The sequence below is a fragment of the Paralichthys olivaceus genome, chromosome 5 (genome assembly GCF_024713975.1).
Source record: "Paralichthys olivaceus isolate ysfri-2021 chromosome 5, ASM2471397v2, whole genome shotgun sequence".
NCBI classification, from domain to species: Eukaryota; Metazoa; Chordata; class Actinopteri; order Pleuronectiformes; family Paralichthyidae; genus Paralichthys; species Paralichthys olivaceus.
Window position 1 is genome coordinate 19,112,861 of NC_091097.1, and position 21,692 is coordinate 19,134,552.

The 21,692-nt window shown below is 47.4% G+C and overlaps 1 protein-coding gene across 5 annotated transcripts in view; it reads left to right on the forward strand.

Annotated features, from left to right (window-relative positions):
- The window catches only part of grin2ba (glutamate receptor, ionotropic, N-methyl D-aspartate 2B, genome duplicate a), a 104,008-nt gene that overhangs the window by 16,859 nt on the left and 65,457 nt on the right, over nt 1-21,692 (forward strand). For all 5 annotated transcript variants that reach the window (XM_069524863.1, XM_069524861.1, XM_069524862.1 and 2 more), the window contains exon 4: nt 11,508-12,155. In XM_069524863.1, the coding sequence (XP_069380964.1) occupies nt 11,508-12,155 (648 nt within the window). The remainder of the gene's footprint in view (nt 1-11,507; nt 12,156-21,692) is intronic.

Below are 21,692 nucleotides of genomic sequence, written 5' to 3' on the forward strand. Positions count from 1 at the left end.
TGCCAACCACCTTACTGTGAGAAACGAGACACTTCCTCCAGAGTGTTAGCGCCCCCCCCCCCTCCGCTCTGATCACCCGGGCCGCCTCCTCTCGTGGTGGACTCATTCTCCCTAGTGGATGGGGGGGCCCCGTGGTTGGGTCTTCATAAATCAAGATGTTACCACCGGCACTATAAGGCTACTTTTTAATTAAAACTGTGAATCAGTCTGCCGTGATTATGAATTGTTCTCCGCTGCCACTGAATAAAATATACAGGGCTCACTCCTCCCTCTCCCCCTCTGACTCGCTCTGTCTCGCTCTCTCAACACTCAATTTTCCACCAGAAATTGAGAACGTCCACAGCAGGCCTCGGCCGTGAACGCATGCTAACGGCTGACAGCGTTGTTGAAATAGTCGAGGGGCTTAGTGGTTGCATAAATATAATAACTCCACACAGAGGGTCTGGCGCCACCGGGGTCAACACCATTATATCACACAAAACAGCCTGGAGGACGGAAACGCAGGACGAACGCTGCAAGGCCAGTGGACCCTGTTTACCACATTACCGCTCCTTTAATTGTGTCACAACAAGTGGAATATGTTGGAGCTGAGCTGGATGATCGTATCAGAGCAGTGAAGAGTGAGGAGTCAGTGTTGTGATGGTAACAAGAGAAAGCTTTTGTCCGATGGTCGCGTCGGGTGAGCGGCTGAAGAGATAAACAATGAAAATGGCTCCTGCTTTTGTGTCACTCATGGAGACGGAGGCTGGAAGAGGAGCAGCTCCGCTTGTCTGCTTGTTACCGGCGACGACGGCAGCTCTATACTGTCAAATGAAATAAATAAAACCCAAATCTGTGAATGCATTTATATGCAAAACAGTGAGTGTTGAAAGCTGCTCTCAGGAGTCGCACCAGGTTTGAGCTTAAGAACACGTCTCCTTCAAGGGGCCTATTGCTAATTTATGACCTTTGCGTGTCTTGCAAGAACAACTGACACCGTCCTGGAGGAGATGGTGGAATGAGCCAGGCCTCCACGGAGCACAAATTAGCCCAATGGAGCGCGGCGTGGATGGAACGGAGCACGGGGCCGCCGCCACCGCCGCTTCCGCTTCCCTTTACATTATGTCAGCGCGCGGGAGGACGGGCTAACTGGAATTCAATCTTACAGCTTTGCACAAACAAACTCATGAATGATAATGGGTCGCTAATTGAAGGTACTGGAGCGACTCGCTGCGAAGACTGCGGCGCTGCAAATGGAGTCCCCCCCCCCCTCCCCCGGTTGTCATGGCGACTGGCGCCTGACCCGGACTGGAGTCAGATCATCATTTTTTTTTTTTAAACGCACGCTCCCTGTAATCAGTGCCACCATTCGGTTTTATTTGCATCCATGAATAATTACAAGCGAACTGTTGGCAGTCACCACGTCACCGAGCTTCACTGAGCTGTTTGTGAAAAGTTGGTTGAAGTGCGGCCTCGTCTGTACTCGTCAATATCCTCAATGGATTTCACGTAGGAAAAGATTCTGATGACTTTGTCGACCATCCACCTTCAAGTGGACGCAACTGAATAAAGTCGTATATATCTTGTATTTGACACCACAGATCCATATTGACAAGATTAAATAGATATTTTTATAATTCTCATTCGCACACTTGGACGTTAATTATTAGTTTTCATTCGTGTCCATTTGTTTGTGTCATTTAAAGCAAGATTACACAAAAACCTGGTGGATCTTGATGATAAAAATCTGGCACATTTAGCGAACTGATATTTCTAGATTCTCCTTCTACTGGTCAGAAAACAAGCTGACATCTTTTTTTCGACAGTACAGACACAGGTTTGATTTGGCTCCGATCAGCAGTGAAGGAAACGAGACACCCGGGTGAACGCGTTAATTTGGCGAGACAGTGTGCGGTGAGAGAGATTCCTCAAGTGTTTCCTGCGTTTGTGACGTTGGACATGACGCACCGGGGGGAAATTCAGAAAGGCAGACTCATCCACTGACAATTGGAAAGAAGACAATCAAGCTGAATTACTTGCATTTAAAAAAAACCTGCGTATACCCGTGTGTGTGCAGCCTGACTGAATTTAAGGTGGACTGTTGGGCCTTGGTCCGATGAATGCACTCTCCTGAGTACCAGTCTTGTCAAACGTTGGTTTGTAAACACTGTTTATGACGCTCTCGACTGTATATTGGCTGTTTTTATGTTTCCTCTGTAGTTTATCTGTATCGACGATCAGTATTGATGTGCACTAAACTATATTTCACCACTGATGAGCATGTTAAAGTGAGGTGACCCAGTAAACACTGTGTGTACTTGAAGCAGTCTCATCGCTGAGTGTTTTGACCTGTGCATGCTTCCTTGAGCGACACATCGAGTCTCCAGCAGCTGCAAGGTTGTTGATGTGCAGCTGACCACTCGGCCTGACCTTGTTGTGGATGGGAGCCGGCACGGAACGATCGAATCGCTCGTAACAGGTGCTTTTAAAAGCTGCTTTTATCCAGGCGACGGTATATTATCAGCTCGAAGAGAACACGCAACCGGCTTCACAGAGGATGTGTAGTGTGTGTGCTGCAGACGCCCTGTCATACTGCTCTGGGATTAGAGAAGCTGTCTCAGCTCTGAGGAGACTGGTTTTTACTCTGGTGCCACCCACAATGCTGGAGTGTTCACCTGTGGCAGTGTTTTGTTCCCGTCTGCTTCTGTTGCAGCCGGTGAGCTGGCCAGACTGACTAACTGTCTCTTTGTGTTTCTCAGTGGCTGCCGCCTGTTGAACTGGCAAAGCTGCCCGTCCGTCCGTGTCTGTGTGTGTAGCTGCTGCTGCTGCTGCTTCTTCTCCAGGGTGCGCGTCTCTCTCCAGGCTGAGCGTTTGGTGGGATTAAATCGGGGGGACATCCGTTGGAGAGACGCTCTCAGATGTCATTATCCCTGTGGGGAGTCTCATCATCATCCCGTGGCGGAGAGGCGCTCTGCACTGCGGCCCTGGAAAAAGGCTGCGAGAAAGAGAGACAGCCGTGACAACCTTACCTCTGCAAGAAAATTGTGATGATCATGCAAAAAAAAAACAAAAAAAAACCAGCATCCAAAAGAATACTGGTGATTCGTGTTTCCTCCGCTGTTAAAACCAGTGGAAAGGGCTCTTATCAAGGCTCTGGTAGTGGAATCCGTCCATGCGCAGCTTCTAATCATAGCAAGTCCCATGCAAGAATACCTGGAGTTAATTGAAATGTGTAAAATTAGCAACAGAATTGATAGCTGAAAATGAAAGTCATCAGTCAATATTCCGCCTCAGGGGGGAGAGTGAGGAGATAGCTTTCCTGCAGCGTGTTCGCTGAGGTGGTTTGAATTAGAGAGGTCTGTAAAAGATTATGGGGCGGATGATTTTATTTCACCTTTTTGTCATTACACCCTTTAAATCAGAGGATTAAAGAATTTTGCCAGGGCAGTTATTGCTAACAAAATAATGGACACGTGGTCTGATGTTAGGTGATGTACAGCATTTCACTGGGGCTGGATTAGGTGTAAGAAAAAACTGTTCTGTGTTAAAGTTCCTTAATGGAATGGAATCTATTTGGTTTTTCTGCGATGTGCTTTGTGCCGGCAGACACGGGGCAGCAGCGGATTAGACCGTGTTCTTGCTTAAGCATATTTCAGGGATCGGGTTTTGATTTATCCAAGCGGACCCATGAGATGCTGATTCCACTTGAAGATGCAGATTTGTAGTATGGTCTTTTTTAGGAAACTGATCCTGCACCACATCCACTTTAGGTTATTCTACAAACCCCCCCCCCACAATGCAGCGGTGCAGATACCTTCCTCTGTGTTGTTTCTCACGAGTACAAACACATGCACACACCCCACACAGAAAAACAAAACATCAACAACAACAACAACAACAAAAAACTCTTGCACACCTACTAATCCAAAAAGGCAGAATCCTGGTGCCAAAAATAACTGCTTGGAATGAGATGGATGGAGGAGGACAGATTATTGCTGCTCTAATCTGTGAAAAGCTGACAATAAAACACATTTGAAGTGATTACAGCGCCATTATTGGCACGAGGGTCACTCCATGCAGCGCGCTCCTCCTATCCCTCTCTTTACCTTTCTGCAGACAATGTGGTCTGCTGCAGAACTGCACGCATATAAGCACTCCTTGTCTTTCACCGTGACTCACGGACCGAAGCGCTAATGCTGCTGAAAGGCAGCGAGCAGACAAAATGAGGCGGGAGGAAAAGTAAGAGAACGGAGGAGAGAAAGAAGAACAGAGTGCAGAGAGGGATTTTGGTGCAGAAGCCACAAATCAGGGAGAAGATTAAGCGTCTGTTCTGCGAGGCGGAGTAGGTGTAAATAGAAACGTGTCCCTAGGAGAGATCCTAGAGACCAAGTGCTTATCTCCTTGAGTGTTGTCAAAACACATTTGTCAATCTGAAGTGTTGAAGTGTCTTAGTGTCGGAGACTTGATGAGCAAAAACAACAGCTGATGGTTGATGGAGGATGGTTAGTGGGGAACACTGAGCCCACAAAGACACAACCCCAACAAACACACACACCCCGACTCTGAGAAAGACTGTTTTTTTACTGTTGTTACCCCCCCGAGAGAAGAGCGTGGACGAAACACGTTGATCGTCCATTATCATCAAACAGCTGCAGGCGGGTTTACCTGCTCAGCAGCTGCCACATCTCAGGAAACCATGAGAGAAAATGCTTCACGCTGCAACCCCTCCAACACTCTGTAAATTAGCCCGGCGAGTTTGTGGCTGGGTTCAGGTGTGAGGGCTTGCTGGGAGGGTCTGTGGCCGGGAACAGCTGCTCGGAGCTCGGGCAGCACATCTGGTAAATGTCCAGAGCAAGTGTTTTTGTTTGTTGACACCAGTGTTCTTTATTAGTCCCACAATGGGGAAACTTGCTAATTTTGCTACTGCCAAATTCTCCCAAATCTGGATGTGTTTCTCGTCTGGACATTTTCCTGCTGCATTCTCACATGGGTTCACTCGGATGACGAGCAGGAGCTGTAGAGCTGCACACACACACACACACACACATACACACACACACAAACTAACTCTCAGCTTATAAATAAAGTAGGAAATGTGTGCAGGGGCGTAATCATAGACCTCGTGCACCGGAACTGACTTCGCCCCCCATCACTCTCCTCCTGCCATAATTATTCCATATATATAACGAACATCTGTACGTCTAATTATCCACAGCCACATATTCATTTTCTGATCAACCAGAACTTACTCTCGGCGTCTCCAAGAGTTTCCATGAGGGACATTTCTGCTTCGGTTCTGTTTTATTGCTCACAGCTTCTTTGCATTTCAACTGCGGCCAATTTCAAAACCGTAAAAAGAGAAAGAACCCTACAAATTATTTTTAAATGGGCACTTCAAGGCAACGGCAGCTCCTTTCCCGTGTGATCAAGATTTCTACTTTTCTCCGTGTCCGTACGTTAATCAGTTTGTAGCCAGCGTCACAATATCCACACTGACCGCCACATAATGACATGATATTATTCCTTAAAATGGTAAAAAATCTTTCTTCATAGCTGCTTGCTTTCATTTATTCAGCCCCTTGTGACTCTGCTCGCTCTCTTTCTCTCTCGGTTACGCCAACACACACACAAACATCATTACCGGACACATCTGTGAACTCAAACGATTTCTTTGGTCTTTGTAAACACAAATGACATCGTGATTATCTACGTGTAGAGCAGGAGGTGAAACGGTTTTTAATGCACAAAGTTGACTCCGATCTCTTGGGCCAGATGTTAACACCAGGTCTGAACGAGGCCACTGCCCAACAACATCACATCCTAATCCACTAAAAGCCACAGATTAAGTTTCTCCTTGTTTTCCGTTCATTTCACATAACGAAATCCCAAGAATTACACTCCTAAGTAGCCCTAAGTGTGAGTGGGTTTGACATCAGGGGCAATTTTTCAAACTGCTGGTACTTATTCTGCTGCTGTGAGCCTCTCATGACATTCTCATTTCAATTAAAAGGAGAAATGAAGCCACTGCATCACGCCTGACTTGGCAGGTTAAGATAATGTACACGCGCCACAGATGTTCTGAAGTCCTCCAGAGAGATTGTCTCTCTGTGCCATCTACCGCTGTCCGCCTAAAGATCAAACCAGGCAATGAATGTGAAAAATTGCCGGTCGCCTTTGTCCTTCAGTTTTCATGCAAATAACACCATCGACCAACCTGACACTTACCACGTAATGAGAAGAGGGCGATGAGAGAGTGTGAGCGCGCGCGAGAGAGATAAGTGGGAGAATTTAGAAGAAGCATTGTTCCGAGAGACAAAATGATGAAACGGAGAATAAAAGAGATAAATAGAGTTAAAAATGGAAGAAAGAGAAAAAGGGGGAAAAATGGAGGAAGAGAGAGATGGATGGGTGCCCCCGCGTCCCCTCGGTTTTTGGGAATAGACGCCATCGTGACAGAAAATCGGTCCTGGATCCTCGAGGAAACGTGACCGCAGAGCCTGGCTGGTCTGCTTTGGTGAGGGGGCTGGTGAGTGGCTGAATCAGAACATCATGTACAGACACAGGTCCAAACACATCTACACACTCACACACACACTCACACACACACACACACACTCACACACCACCTTCCACCTCCACAGCAGGCTGCACAGACAGGCTGCATGAATATTTATCAGAGCAGTTTATAACGACTTCTCACATCACACCATTTCTTTCATATTCTCACGTATCGTAGGTTTGGCAGCGATTCCAGGATCCAGCTGATCGCTCCGCTCATCAGTATGCGGCGTAGTGACCCCATCGATGTTGGCCCGGTCACATCCCCAACAGGGGCGGGGAGAGAGTGGGGGGGGGGGCTCGCCTCCTCAAAATGCAACCACGGACTGAAAAATGTTTTTAATATTGTCCGTCCACCGTTGAATCAATTTCAAATCAAAGCCGTCTCATCGCTGCAGATTAGCAGGAAGGTTACATATTTCTGCCGGCTTCCAAAAAAAACAAAACATAAATGTCAGTTCTAAAAATGCATTAGGGAGAGAAAGCCACTGCGAGTGCTGTTCACAACCTTTCAAACTAAATTCATCAAATGCACACACACACACGCACACTCACACACACACACACACACACTGCCCACAAGCACACAAACCATTCCCAGCTGTAAGGTTTCCTGTCCTGTGCGGATTTATTACTGTGAGAGCAGAATGTGTTGTGATTGGAGCAAAGTGCTGCTCACTCACATACATTAAAGACAAAACTCAAACAATACGCTGCCTGTTGCTTCACCTCCGAGGCCACGAAAGGTATTTTTGATGGACTGGAAAGCCAATTGTCCTGATTGTGAATGTGTGTGCGCAGTTAGCGTCGGTCCCGTGCCCGACCACCTTACGACCTGCCCTCTAATACTTAGTTTGACGCGTGCACAGATCGGCGGTGGACCGCTCGCTTGTTATAATGGTGTGATTTATCGCTGACAAAAAATAAAGAGGTGAGCCAATTACAGAGCTGTGCCATGCCTCATATCCCCTGCTCTGTCAACTTTCCACCACAGCAATATGAGCCATGCCAGCCTCCATGTTCATTAACGACTATTACCCCATTTATAGTCCATTTGGGCCCACTTAGTACCTGGTTTTGTTTGGTCGGGGCGGGTAAGTACCTGAAACACTTTGTTCTAACCTAATTGGCCGATACCTTGTTGCATCTGTGCAGTAGCAGGAGCTGAAGCAGTCATAACCAGGGAGAGGGGGAGATTTAATCCTGCTGCATTAGTCAGAATAATTTCTGCATCTCAAAGTAAACATGGCTTCATTCAGATCACATTGCCTTAATGATCTCGTTTGAAAATTAGCCAGGCACCGACATTCAGTCATTAAAATACTGTCGTGCCAGCAGGAGTAACGCGTGTGTTTAATACAGCGTCTTGCAATCAGTCGCGAGCAATAATTTCCAGAGCAGATCCAGAGTGACACACAAAAAGAAAAGGGAAAATGGTGTAACGTGAAAAACTGGCAATAAAATGGCAAATGAAACAGCAATTGATCCAACGATTTCTCCTTCCAACAATCAGCGAGCTGTTTGGTGAATTAAATGTCGTTCAGCAGCACATGATGCTTTGTTGGAGCTGTAAATATGTTTTCTCATTTAACTTCTTACATGAAGTGAATGAGTCAGACACGCTCACACCGTGGGAGCGGTGTCAGGTTTTGTTTCACTATAGTTTAAGGTGTTTGGGGCTCAGCTGCGGGAAGGTGGAAATCTGTTTTACTTTTTAAAGTTTCAGAAGCTGGAACATTTTGTCTGATGATGAATCAAAATAGCTGATAAAGCTGCTTTATTATTAATTAATCAGATTTTAATTGATTCATCGAATTAAGCTTTTAGATTTTGGGGTTTCCTGTGTAGACCGCAGATTTCTTCTGTTCACCGTTTACAGTCTGATGAGTTTCGTTTATCACACAAGTCGAACATTTAAAGTTCAGTCGACATTTTAGCTCGATAGCCGATGCATTTCCATGTGTTCCTCCTCCTCTGCTCTCCACACAAGCTGTTTATGTTCCCACACCTAAAGCCGTGATTGGTCAAACTAGAGACGGAAAGTGGTCAAATAAATGACACTATGACTTCATGCTGTCAAAGCGTCGTGCAGAGGAGCGCACGATACTGACGATAACTGAAACGTGTTTGTTTACATGGATTTCAAATGCAAACATTCGATAATCCCTCGTTGAATTTGTTTATATTCACATTCAATGTCAATTCTGAAAAAGCCTTGCTCTTGAGAAAAGGTCGAGAAAAAGGCAGAAACGTGTGTGTGTGTGAGGACCTGCGGGTTCTCGGGCTCGTAGAGTCTATCTGCGATCCACCCGTGTGTAACTGATACGGCTGCTGTGTGCGCTGGTGTGGCTAATAGAGCAAATGGTGGGTGAGACGCGGGGGCTGGCTGATGGGCAAATGGGGTCATTAATGCCATAACCTCACTTGTGCAATCTACAGTTTAATACACGCCTTTTGTGTTTCTTTATGAGACGTGCTCCTGACTCACTGTGGGACTTTTTAATGGCCTCATCTTTCTGAATGATCATTGGAGATACACAGTGTGTTGGCTAATATAATCTGTTCCCTGGAGGCATGTGTGTGTGTGTGTGTGTGTACGGCTGCAGGCTACTGCTGTGTGTGACGGGGTGAGATGGGGAAAGGTGGCAAGTTTCCTGGATGCAGGGAAAAGAGTGTGTGTGTGTCTGTGTGTGTGTGCACGCGTGTGTGTTCATGTGTAAAATGTGTCAGAGGTTTTTATGCTAATCTGTGTGTGAGAGGAGTCGGTCTGTGAAATACACCCACGTGAAGGATGCACAGCAGAGTGAGGCCTATGTTAGATGACGACCCTTCATTAACATGATCAATGCTTATTTAAAAACATCGTGTGTGTGTGTGTGTGTGTGTGTGTTGCCTCGTCTGGACTTTTTCTGGTACAAACACTGACCTTGTTTGGACGTCATGGTGACTAAAGCTGAGGTGAAGGTCAGTGTCAGCTCGTCCCCGTTGAACGCAGGTTAATGCAACGTCCTAACAAGGATAGTTGTGCGAACTGTGCGCGTGCGTGTGTGTGTGTGTGTGTGTGTGTGTGTGTGTGTGTCCATCAACAGTGTCTCTATGTGCGCGCATGTAGGCCTATTTTAATTGTTGCCATGGAAACAGAGTGCTGCCAGAGAAGTCCAGATTCAAAGAGGGCATCTCTCTCTCTCCCTCTCTCTCTCTGTCTGTCTGTGTGTCGTTCTGCGACTCGCTCTCTTCCTCTCTTTCGTCTTTCGTCCCCTTCTCCCTCTTCTGTCACATTCCTCCCTTTCTCCTTTCGTCCTCCTCTCTACACGCGTCCTTTCATCTTCCTCGCGTCTCACCGATGTCCCTCCTTGGTTTACGCTCTCTCTCGTCTTTCGCTCGCTCGCTTCCTCCCACCCTTCCTTCCCTTTTCTGCCTCTTATCATCCCTCCCTCATTCCCTCTCCCTCCCACCTCTCTATCCTTCCTGGAGAGTGGTGTGCAATTGACTATTAACACAGGGACCTGTAATTAGAGCTGACGAACCTCCAGCAATTAGTTTTCCCTAAAGAAGTTGTTCTGTCATCTCTGCATACGTCCCTTTATCCCTCTCTCAATCTCCTCCTGGCTTTTTCTCCCTCTCTGTCATTTCCTGTCTTATTAGCTGTCAGCTTCATCGGCTGGTTTATTGTTTTAGTGTTTTTGTTCTTCTTTGTACCTTCCATCTTCCTCGTTATAAGCAGTCATGTACGAGATATACGCACAATACACCACTCAGAGCAAGTTTATGAGCAACTACGCCCCCACCGTCCTGGGTGTCTCTGCCCACAAAACCTAAGTGAACATCTATTCCCACTGAACGTACACCCACAGCAGCTATATGCCGATAAACTCAAGAGGACACATGCCCTCCCACACACTCAGATGTAAACACACAGAGAACACACACATCTCTCTCGGAGAAAGACGCGGCTTCTGTTTCATGTCTGCCTTCCTGGTTGTTGCTGCCGTCCCACCTTGCCTCCGTCATCTCTCCGTCTTCCCCTTCATCTCGCTTTTTTCCCCCTCTCTCCCTTATTCTCCGTCTTCACCGACCCACCTGGCCCGTCCCTCCCCTCTGCATTCCCATTAATGAAAAGCTCTATAAATAAGCACAGGGAGGAGGGAGTCGGAGAGAGAGTTATGGTCAAGTAGAGTGTGGGAGGCAGGTGGAAGGATGGAGGGACAGCAAACGACTCCGAGTGCTAAACTAGGCCAACAGGGGTTGAGGGAGGAGGGCGGGATCATATCAAAGTCTCGCCAATTGCTGAACCGAGCGCCTCCGCTGTCAATCACGTTATCAGTTTTGGCGTCAGTGCGTTTGTGTGCGTCTGAGGTCGGCGTGTCACTCATCTCACGCCAGACGGTTTGTCAGTCAGCCGTCTTTTCCTCCGTCTCTCTGGTTCCCTATATGACTCTGCTCTTTCCATCCCTCCCTCCGTTGCTCCCGACCTCACTCTCACTCCCCCCCGGCCCTCCCCCGTCAAGAAGCCAGAATCTCATCTGGGGGGAGAGTTTATATCCTCTGTAATGCTGCTTCAGAGCATTCCACATGAATAATTAATCTGTGTGTGATCATATGTTAACCGTCGGACCTTTTATTTGTGTGTGTGTGTGTTTATGCACCATTCATGTGTCAAGTGTGACCCCTCCTCTCATCCCTCTTTGTGCGTTTAAACCCTCGTTTTCCACAAGGCCCCCCCCTCGCTCCCTTCATTGCCCCATTTCTGCAGACAGACATTGATATGCACTGATTCATATGATGCATGTAGCCGCTCTGCAGTTCAGTACTTTGTTCAATCAATGTTGCATAGTGCTATGTTAACCTCTCTCTCTCTTTCTTTCCCTCTTTCTTTTTTCCCTCTTGCTTTATCAAATCTCTGCCAACCCTCTTATCTATCTTCATCCCTTACTTTTCCACTCTACCTCCTCCTCTCTCTCTCTCTCCAGGTATTACTCTCCCACTCGTCCACCATGCCTGTCTGCGGCTGCCGCAGCCCCTCCCCGCCTCACGGCCACGCCGGGGCCTCCACCTCCATCCCCTCGGCCGCCCAGGAGCAAGAGATTCCGGTCCGACCCCTGCATCCTCCTCCGCCTCCGTCACTTCACCGCCGCACCAGCACCTCTCTCTACCTCTCCCTCCTCCTCCTGCTGCTCGGCCTTCTCCACCTGCCCCCGGCCTGCCACTCGCGGCGAGAGAAGGGCGGCGGTGGTGGTGGCGGCGGTGGTGGCCATTACATACCCATCCCCCAGCCCCCTCCGCACCACATGGCCCTGCCCAACATCCTCCGAGGCCTCAGCATCGCCGTGGTGCTGGTGGGCAACTCCAGCGAGGTGGCGCTGGCCGGTGCCCGGGAGAAGGACGACTTTCTCCACATGGCGCCCAACGTGGAGGTGCTGACCATGAATGAGACGGACCCTAAAAGCATCATCAAGAGCATCTGTGACCTAATGACCGAGCACTGGCTGCAGGGCGTGGTGTTCGGGGATGACACCGACCAAGAGGCCATCGCCCAGATCCTGGACTTCATTTCAGCCCAGACCCATATCCCCATCCTCGGAGTCCGCGGGGGCTCATCCATGATCATGGCTGCCAAGGTAGGAGAAGTCTTCATTCAGAGATGTGCACTGAACTTTCAAACAGGACGCGATATGTTAAAATAAAAGTTGGTCTCACTCAAACACACGTCACTCTCCATGAAACATTTAATTTGAGGAAACTTCAGCTCCATTTGAATGGTGTAGTCTCGTTATTGGAAGTTCAGCAGAGACACCAGACCTTCATATTCAGTCGCTGCTGCTGGCGTTTGATGAAATGCTGTTTGGTTCTAGCGAGGACAGTCTCACCATGACCTTAAATCTCTGCTGGATTCCATTTCGATTGGCTGCATTTTGCTGTCAATCATAGCTGTAGAGCTGTCACCGCTGTGAAATCCTGTCACGGATAGATTAGGCCTCTATTCACAGAGATTTTTTCAATCAACAAAAGATAGATGTAAAGACTCTGTATAGACCACTGCAGGGTTTGTTGTTTGATTGTGACTAATTCGTCACTTTAGTCCGATATTAGTGAAACGTAAGTGCTGGTTAGATTTAGCATCGCTCTCCCTCACACTGAAGGAAAACACTCGACAGTGTCACAGGCTGCGATACACTTGTGTGTACTTGAAGGTGAGAAAATGTTCTTGGAAGTGCCCCGCAACCTTCAACTACTCTCCACTGCATCGTCCTCTTGATATCAACTCTCTCTTCTCAACTCTTTCCCTGCATCGGTAGTAACTCAGGAGACAGACAGAGACAAAGAAGCTGCTTTCAGACGAACACCGGATAATCTCCTGACGTTCTCAGGATGAGCTGTATGTGAGTTTCTCCTGCCATCTAGTAAAAACTAACCAGAAAAAAACTAAAAGAATACAATTATCTCAGATTGAAACACACAAAGAAAATCTCATGATCCCCCACAGGTTAAAGACAATGTCCGGGGAAAGTCCAGACCCATAAGTGCGGACATTCTGTGGAGTTCATGTCTGAAAATGACTACAGACACAGACAGACAGAGACAGACGGGTTGAGCTGAACTTGAAAGACAAACAGAGCTGACGCCAATAACAGGATAAGCTGGAGCTCGCACCAGAATAGAGAGCTGGATCTCTGACTGTTTCTTGCCTAATGAGATAAAGCAATCTGCTGCTGCTTTATCTGCGTCCGCCTGGGATCTGGGCTTGGACTCCTTTCCACAAAATCAGCTCATTCATTTCTCCATTCATCTAGCTGCATTAAATAATAACTGGTCGAGGACAAAGTCTCTTTAACGAAACCTGTGTCTGACAATAGTTTCCCGTGCTGTCCGGAGCCTGCTGCTCTGCTGTTTAGGCTTCAGGGCCTCGTTGTCTTTTGTCTTTTGTCAGCCGTCGCTGTCTCTGCGCCGCCGTCCTCCAGTTTGTCTGCTGACCCGCTGGTGCCAACAGGTCGTTGTACCAGCGGAGACATGAGTCGCACTGACACGGCGAGGCCAGCGGGCACCACAGAAGCTCCTCTCTGTGTTCTTTCTCATTAGAGCGCTAAGGAGAGAAATAGCAGGGAACCGAAGTCTTCTGTGCCACACACACACACACACGATGCTCACACACCCACACAGATCCATTTTCTTACATTTCTATTCTCTCTGCCCGACACGCTGACCACATCTGTCTTACCCCCCCCCAAACCCCACTAATGGCAGGTCCTAAAAACATATAAATCTCTGAAAGTACTTCAACTGAACCTCCTGACGCATGGGTGGCTACATTACCTGTGAGAATTTATGTTTGTGTTTTATTGCATGGGAGAACACAGGGATGTGAGAGGAAGAGGGAAGCAGTGGGGGGTAGTTGAGGAATTCATGCCACTGTGTATTTGTGTGCAGGGACGGTATCATTCATTAAGCACATGCAGCCTAAGTGCACCAGACAGCAGGAAAGAGCAGTGTTTTGTGGCAGAGGTTTAAATGGATTTCCCCGGCCACAAGCCAGAGTCTGCCTCCCCTGAGAGCTTCCTCCTGGCTGCACCGGGGCCCAGGAGAGCGAGGACGGAGCTGCACTGAGGCTCAGTCTCCAAACGGATTTGTGTCTGCTTAATGGGCTGAGACAATGGAGTGGAGAAAATACGATAGAGAGGGATCAGAGAGAGGGAGGGAGAGAAGGAGCGAGGGACCAGGGAGGGCGGAAAGTGGAGAAATTCGAGATAGTGACGATGAGATTGTGCGGAAGAAATTTTGCCTTGAGTGGAAGCGAGAAGTGTTTGAAGGGTTTTTGTCGGATTGGGAGGTGTTCGGAGAGAGAGAGCTGCCTGGAGAGGTGATGGACAGATGAGGGTAGAGGACGAGGGCTCAGCGGTAGCAGGAGAGGAGACAGAGTTTGACACTGCTCTGACTGGGAGGAGAAAAACATCTGAAAGCGAGTGGGAGATACAGAGAGAGATAAAGAGGGAGCAGGAGGGAGAATGAGACGGGGTTCGGACAGCAGCGATGGAGAAAAAGTGACGGAGGGTAATTGTGTAAGATGGAAAGAAAGGTCCAGGTAAAGAGGTAAAAATTGGGCTGTTGTATGTGTTTTCTCTTCCTCTGAGCGAGCGTCCATGGAAATGCACCGACAAAGACATGCAGTGAAATAGAGATCGCAATATGAGGCGTTTATCGTACGCCCTCAGTCTTACACACACAAAAGCGTGCACCCGTCAAGACTGAAGGCCGACTGCTGCTATTACAGTTGGCAAGACGACCCCTCCTTTTTCATTACACTTCCAAGGAGGGATGAGAGCGGGGAGCGACACAGAAGGCAGAGAATACAGCAGTTTGATTTTTTAGTGTGGGCTGAATAAGCATTGTGGAGGAACGGTACAAGACAATTCCATAAAATGTTCCCTCTGGAGTGGACGAGCGTGGTGCCGTGTGAAGAGTCAGGTTGCATCTGAATCACAATAACTCCTTTCTTCTCACATATGCACGCACATGCAGTGTTACCGGGTATTAGTGTTGTAAAAACAAGCGTTATGTGCCGATGGCAGATCCACGCAGCCCAGCATCATCACCTCAGACTGTTGCAACATACCTGTCTCTGGATCAGCAGCACCTCCTGCTCCTGTCGCTTTCTGACGTCATCTTTCACCTTACGTGTTTTTTTGTGAGCTGCAGCGAAACAGCGAAATTAATAGTGCAGCGCTTTTGTTCACCACGCACCGGCGGTGGTTCCTCCTTGAGCCACATCCTCTCATCAAGTTTCGTGCTAAATGGTCCCATAGGTTTTGCGTAATCCTGCAAACTAACAGACAAACATAACAACGTTGGCAGAAGTAATTAGAGTTTCTTTAGACTGAATATCTTCAGCTTCATATATATTCCTACTTCTATTCAAGGAAATACAGTAGTCGGCTCACGTAGCAGACACGCCTCCTGTGTGAACGTCAGACGAGCAGATCAGTAACGCTGCTGTCACACACACACACACACACACACACACACACCCCCGCTGTGGTCTGGACATTACTGGAGGGAAGTGGCTGTAGTTACTTCCAGTGCAGTGAAGAAGTGAACTTGCGTGTAAGCTTGAAATTCATCAGAATTAAATAGATGAAAGGGTGGAAGGAGGAAGTCGGGCAGCTCCAGAATCCACACGGACTGAATAGGAGTGCAGAGGAGGAGGGAGGGAGAGAGAAAGATGGATGGAGGCGAAGGGTACTCGCATCTGTATCAATGAATAAGATCAGTGAGGGAGGGCTGGGCAGTAAGTAAGAGGACGAGAGCAATGAGTGCACGGCTGAGGAAGAGAGAGGGAGAGAGAGGCAGAGTGACACCGAGCGTGTGTTTGCAGCAGCAGGTATATCGTCATCTATCCAGTGCAGCTGACGTGGCATGAAGAGGAGAAGCTGCCTCCCTAGCTCAGGAAGCCACAGCCTCAATGGAGGAGAAGTGAAGGAGGAGAGAGAGATGGATAGAGCGCAGCTGTAGCCACATCTGTGAAAGACAGGACGTGATAAAGGAGGAGGAGTAGATGGAGAGGAGAGAGGGAAGGCATCCAGCAGCGTGTGTCTTCGTGCACGTGCGTCGATGTGAGTCGGTGTTACCTCGCCAACATGGCTGCAGTTGCCAGTCTTTAGTCAGTAGTGGCTTCCAGCACCTCCCTGCTAGTTGTCCCTCTGCAGTGTGTGTTGCACTGCAGCAATCAGTGGGATCTAAAGCTTTGGCTAATGCTCATATTATCAAGACATGGCGAGCACTTTTCCGCAGCTTGTCTAGAAGGTATGGCTTTGTAGTGGTACAAATAGCTGTGGTTGTCACCGATCACCCCAGGGCCGCTGCACAATGCGCACAGCGAGCTAATCTGCGAGAGGAAGCTGCTGCAGCTGGAGATGAGCAGAGAGATAGCAACCACTCGTTCGTAGGATTTGAATATAAGACTGTCAGCAATTAATGAATAAGGGAAAAGCAGGAATCCCAGGTGACCTGAGGGAAACTGTCACATGATACGAATAACATGCAGAGAAACAACTCCTGCCCACACGTGTTATGTTAAGTATATGAAACCACATTTATATTATAGTAGATCCAGAAACACGTCCCCTAAACACGCCTGGTGTTTTACATCCAGATCAAATCAATGAAAAGGATCCGCCCCCCTGATCTGGATCCTTTCGCATCGGTAAACTTTACAAAAACGTTTTCAATATATAGATTTATGTTTTACGTTACTTTATGTTATGGGGATGACACGTGCAAACAGAATCTGTTCACTGACCTCTCATGTGTCACCGGCAGGAACAAAAAAAACAGCAGGATGCGATCAATTAACTTTTGGCCAAATAATTCCAGGCTTTTCAAATGTGGTCGTTTGCCTGTGGGTGTTCAGTCTTTGTAAGAAAAGAGGGAGGGTGATGTGTGTGTGTGTGTGTGTGTGTGTGTGTTACTTCTTCAGAGGAAACGGGCTCGATGATGATGTACAATTGGTGTTGAACTGTGTCCAGGGATAATTATTGTGGAGGGTGTGTGTGTGTGTGTGTGTGTGTGTGTGTGTGTGTGTGTGTGTGAAGTGAGCCAGTTGAACTGTGTAATCACAGGACGGGTGAATTCGGAGGAATAATTGACGTCCATACCTCATTTTCCAGAGAAACACGTTCCTCTGTATTTGTGTTGGCCCTCTAACGTGGGGAGGAAATAGTCCTTTATTCATTTCTGGTCACAATCAACATCATTTCCTGTCTGAGGTGCACGCACCACGTCCTCTTGGGGTTTTAGTCCAGTGGGTTGAACATAAATGTGCCTGCATTTATATTCCCAATTAATGTCCTGCAGTAGCACCTATTGTTGTTGTAATCGCTGAGGTCCTGTACTCTATTAATGTAATGTGTCGTTCAGCTTGGCAGCGCCGCTCCGGCTAAAACACACACGCAATTAGGAGCATTTGGAAATGATAAGAGAATTAAAAGCGAGTGTTCCTGTGCCGAACGTCTCTGTCTGTGTTTGCCTTTGTTTTATTATTTCTCTTCCCATTTCCCTGTTCCCTCCCTCTGTTCCTGTCTCCCTCACATCTCTCTCCCCTAATTGTTTGGTTCATTCATGTATTTTGTTGTGTAGTAAAGCACAGCGAACCCATTGTAACAGCGCTCTGATCCACCCTCTCATCCTGGATATGGGCTCTTTCCCTTTTTGTTGCCTCTGTTGTTCACTTTCATTCCTGCGCGCCCCTCTGTTTGCTGTTTTATTGTCTGTGGCTCTCTAGGAATTTATCATATGGTGATTTTCATTTCACTGAAGTTTTATTAGGTGGAACTTTTCATATAAGTTGCGTATATCCTGAGGTTAAAGTCCTGTCCACACGACTGTGGATTTTTTTTATTTGTTGCCCATCTATTTTAGAACAAATCCCTGTTGAAGAAAAAGTAGTTTGAGACATTAATCATCATTTTACTCCATATTTTCATAATGATAGATACAGATCCTCTTGTCTTTGGCGTTGGAGCCCTCTGGCCTCAAACACATGATGTATTTTAAGTAATTTGTCCTGGACTGACTTTCTCTACCAATCGATGGACCTGACAGCAGCCTGCATTTCCATCACTTTGAATCTCTTGCCTTTTGTTCTGCGAGATGCATGATCGACTTGATTGCAGTGAGTTTGACCCTTCACGTCTCCACCCACAAGACCTTCGTCTTATAAAATATCGAGAATTCAAAAACAAACTACAAACGCTCAAACAAGCAAGCCGGAGAAATACCAGAGAGGAACGTTGTGAGCTTATTCTCCTGTCGACCGGTAGATGGCCGCCATTGTTGTTGTTGTTCCTGGTGTGTGCTCATTACACAAAGCAACAGTGGGCATGTGCGTGTGTGTGTTAAAATCTAAATACGGCTTTTGCGTGTGGACGAGCGGCTCCATTGAACTTAAAGGTTCAATGTGTAGAATTTAGCGACATCTAGAGGTGAAGTGTCATGTAAATATAAAGTTTTTAAATATAAAGGACCCATTCTATGGTTAAGAAAACAACAATCCACACAATGTAGATGAAACACACCAGTGAAAACATCACTAGGATTATTTTATATTCAATTTCTGCCAAAAATCACTTAAATGTTACGCACTGTCCCTTTAATGCTTTGCTGTGGTGATGACACGGCTTCATGTAAAGGGGTCGACTTTATGTCCAGGGAGATTTGTGAACTGGGTTTCATGGTGCCGCTACAGTCTCTTCCTCTCTTCTTACCTTCTCATTGTCCTGGTTTAGAAAATGTGCTTTGTGTGTTCCCCTTTTTTCTGGAGAGAGAGAGAGTGAGAGAGAGTGAGAGTGAGAGAGAGAGAGAGAGTGAGGAGGGCAGGAAGTGGTAGCGAGAAATATCGAGAGCCCTAAATTTATGTGTCCTATTTTCCAACCACGTTGGTCTCAATTTACTCCGGCCATTTAGAATGTGGCCATTTTTAAACTCACCCCATAACTTTTTCCTCCTCCCTCCCTCCCTCCCTCCCTCCCTCCTTCCTTCCTTCACCCTCACTTTTCACTCTCTCCATCTCAAATTCTATTCCTCTCCTCCGCTCTCTCGCTTTACACTACAGACAGATTCGGCAGATTAATGCGAGCGCGGTGCTGATGTGTACTTGGAGAGGACGAGGGAAATGATTAGAAATGAGAAGAGTTCGGCTTTTAGAAAATGATAGATTCAAGAAAACTAAAACAAATTGGTCCGTTCTCGACAAGTTGGATGATGGACTGGAAGTGCTCGTACTCTTCTTTTATTCATCCTGTCATCTATATTTCTCTCTCTCTCTCTCTCTCTCCACCTGCCCTTTTGTTCTCCTGCGTTCCCATGTTTTCTCTCTCTCACCTGTCGTTCCTTACGTCTCACATCCCGAGGCAGACAGACAGATTTACACCAGATGTTCACCTCACATCCCCCCAAGCCTCACCCATTCATCCTCACCCCTCTCTTTTTTTTGTTGTTGTCTCACTCTATCCCTCCCTTTCCCACCTGCTTGGCCTCTTTTCCTTCATTCTCACTCTGTACCCCCTCACCAGGACCAGCCACACCTTCTCCTGCATCCCGTCTTTCCCCCCTGATCCCTCTGGCCTTACACCTCCCTCCCCCATCCTCCCTCCTCCTTCCTCCTTGACTTCATATCTACTTCAACTATTGCACCGTGCAGCCTCCTCTCCCCTCGCTCCCTCCTTCTCTCCTCCCTCCGGACACAAATAGTCCATCCCTCCCTTTTCCCACTTCTCCTTACCTCACCACCACCACCATGATCTACAAGCAACTCCTCCCCCCTTTCCTCCCCTCCTCTGATATCCATCCTCCCCTCTTATCCCCTGGTGAACCTAACACCAGCCCTTTGCCAGGACCCTTATTAGCCTTATCTCCGCCTGCCTCCGCCATGATTCAGAGGTGGAGAGGGAGCAGACCTCTATCTATTCATAGGCTGAGATGAGTCGGTGCTTTTCTATAAAGCATAGAGCACATATGGAGAGGAGAGGTACAAATGTAGGACTGGTTAATTACTTAGCCTTTACAATAACAGATCAACAACACGCTGCAGCCCCACCCTGCTCCTCCCTCCTTCACCTTTACCACAACCATTTCCCCTCCAGCTGTTTACATCTGTCCGTTCACCATCCTCCGTCTCTCTTGCCCCTGGTGACGGGTCGTTAGACGGTCTGGTGAGCAGACAGTCACAGATCCGGCCCCGACAGAACCCTAGTGTTCTTTCGTTTATTTTGTATAGTTATTGTGTAATCGTTGGAAATATTCAACTGAAGCTAAAAGCTAAAGCCTGAGAGCCATGTGGTTTGTGCCACAGGGTCAGATTGGGACACATTCTATGGTGCAAATAAAAGGAGTGATCTCTTCCTCCAGTTCAGATGATTACTGATCTGCCAAGGAGGTTATCTCTTCTCCCTGTTTGCCTTTTCTCGGTCCATGGCGCTCAGATGGCTTCCTGCAACTGTCTCAAATCCCGTCCAGACCCATTTTAGATTGAAAACCTCTGCGGCTGAGTATCGAGGGAAACAATGGTGCTGTCACACACATTTGCTTCCTGATTGGTTCACATCTGTCAAGACCACAATCAAAACGACGCGTACACTTTCCATGTTGTCATTGGCCCGAGAAAATAAATCCCTGGCTTTTACTTTTCATTACTGCAGTTTTTCATTCGTAGTATTTTCTACTCAGCCAACAGCAGAGTATAAAAATCTGCTTCCTGTTTACACTCCTGTTCACGCCCAGCGCACGTGACTGATACATGTTTTAAAAATAAAATTTGTTTGGTTGTAGCCTCAATGGAGGGACAGAGAGAGAGGGAAGGAAAGAAAAGAGAGGAAGAAATGGAAGGAGAGGAAGTTAGGAAGAGGGAGTGAAGAGTGGAGGAGGCAGGGATGTGGAAGAAGACAGGCGTGAGTGAGGACCACAATGTACCCGCTCAATTACTCACCAATGCTGTGCCAAGCCGGCCCACGTCAGAGCCACATGCTGTGACACACACACACACACACACACACACACACACACACACACACACACACACACACACACACAGTAGCCTGTACGTCAAATCACTATGTTCAGATGTGTTCTTGCTGACCTACAGTATAATAATCATTCAGCCATGACACTCTGTGATGACCACGGAGACACACACACTTATATGTCCATCGTTGTGAGGACGCTCACTCCGTCTCCTCTTAACCAAACCTCAACCATCACGTTAGTTCTACCTCTGATCCTAAAATCACGTCCTCATCACGGGAAGGGAAGACGAACCGGTCCTCTCAAAGACAGAAGTTCACGAAAACACAACACACATACATGCTGGTGCCCTTTTCTACGTTTTCAGAGGCGTCCGAACACAAACAGAAAAATAAATGTCAGTGCATCGACATTACAGAAACACACACATGTGAAAACACACCTACTACACGTGACAATCTATTCAGGTGTCGGAGGCTGTGTCCGTCTGCATGTTGTCTGGAATGGTTGCTTTTTTCGGCCTGTGGTTCACACAAACATTTGCAACACTTCCTATTTCAAAGTAAAAGCACTACCATCTTCAGATACGTGTTCCCTATACAGACCCTGTGACTTCTGGAATTATTAGACGGATCGGATTCATTTGG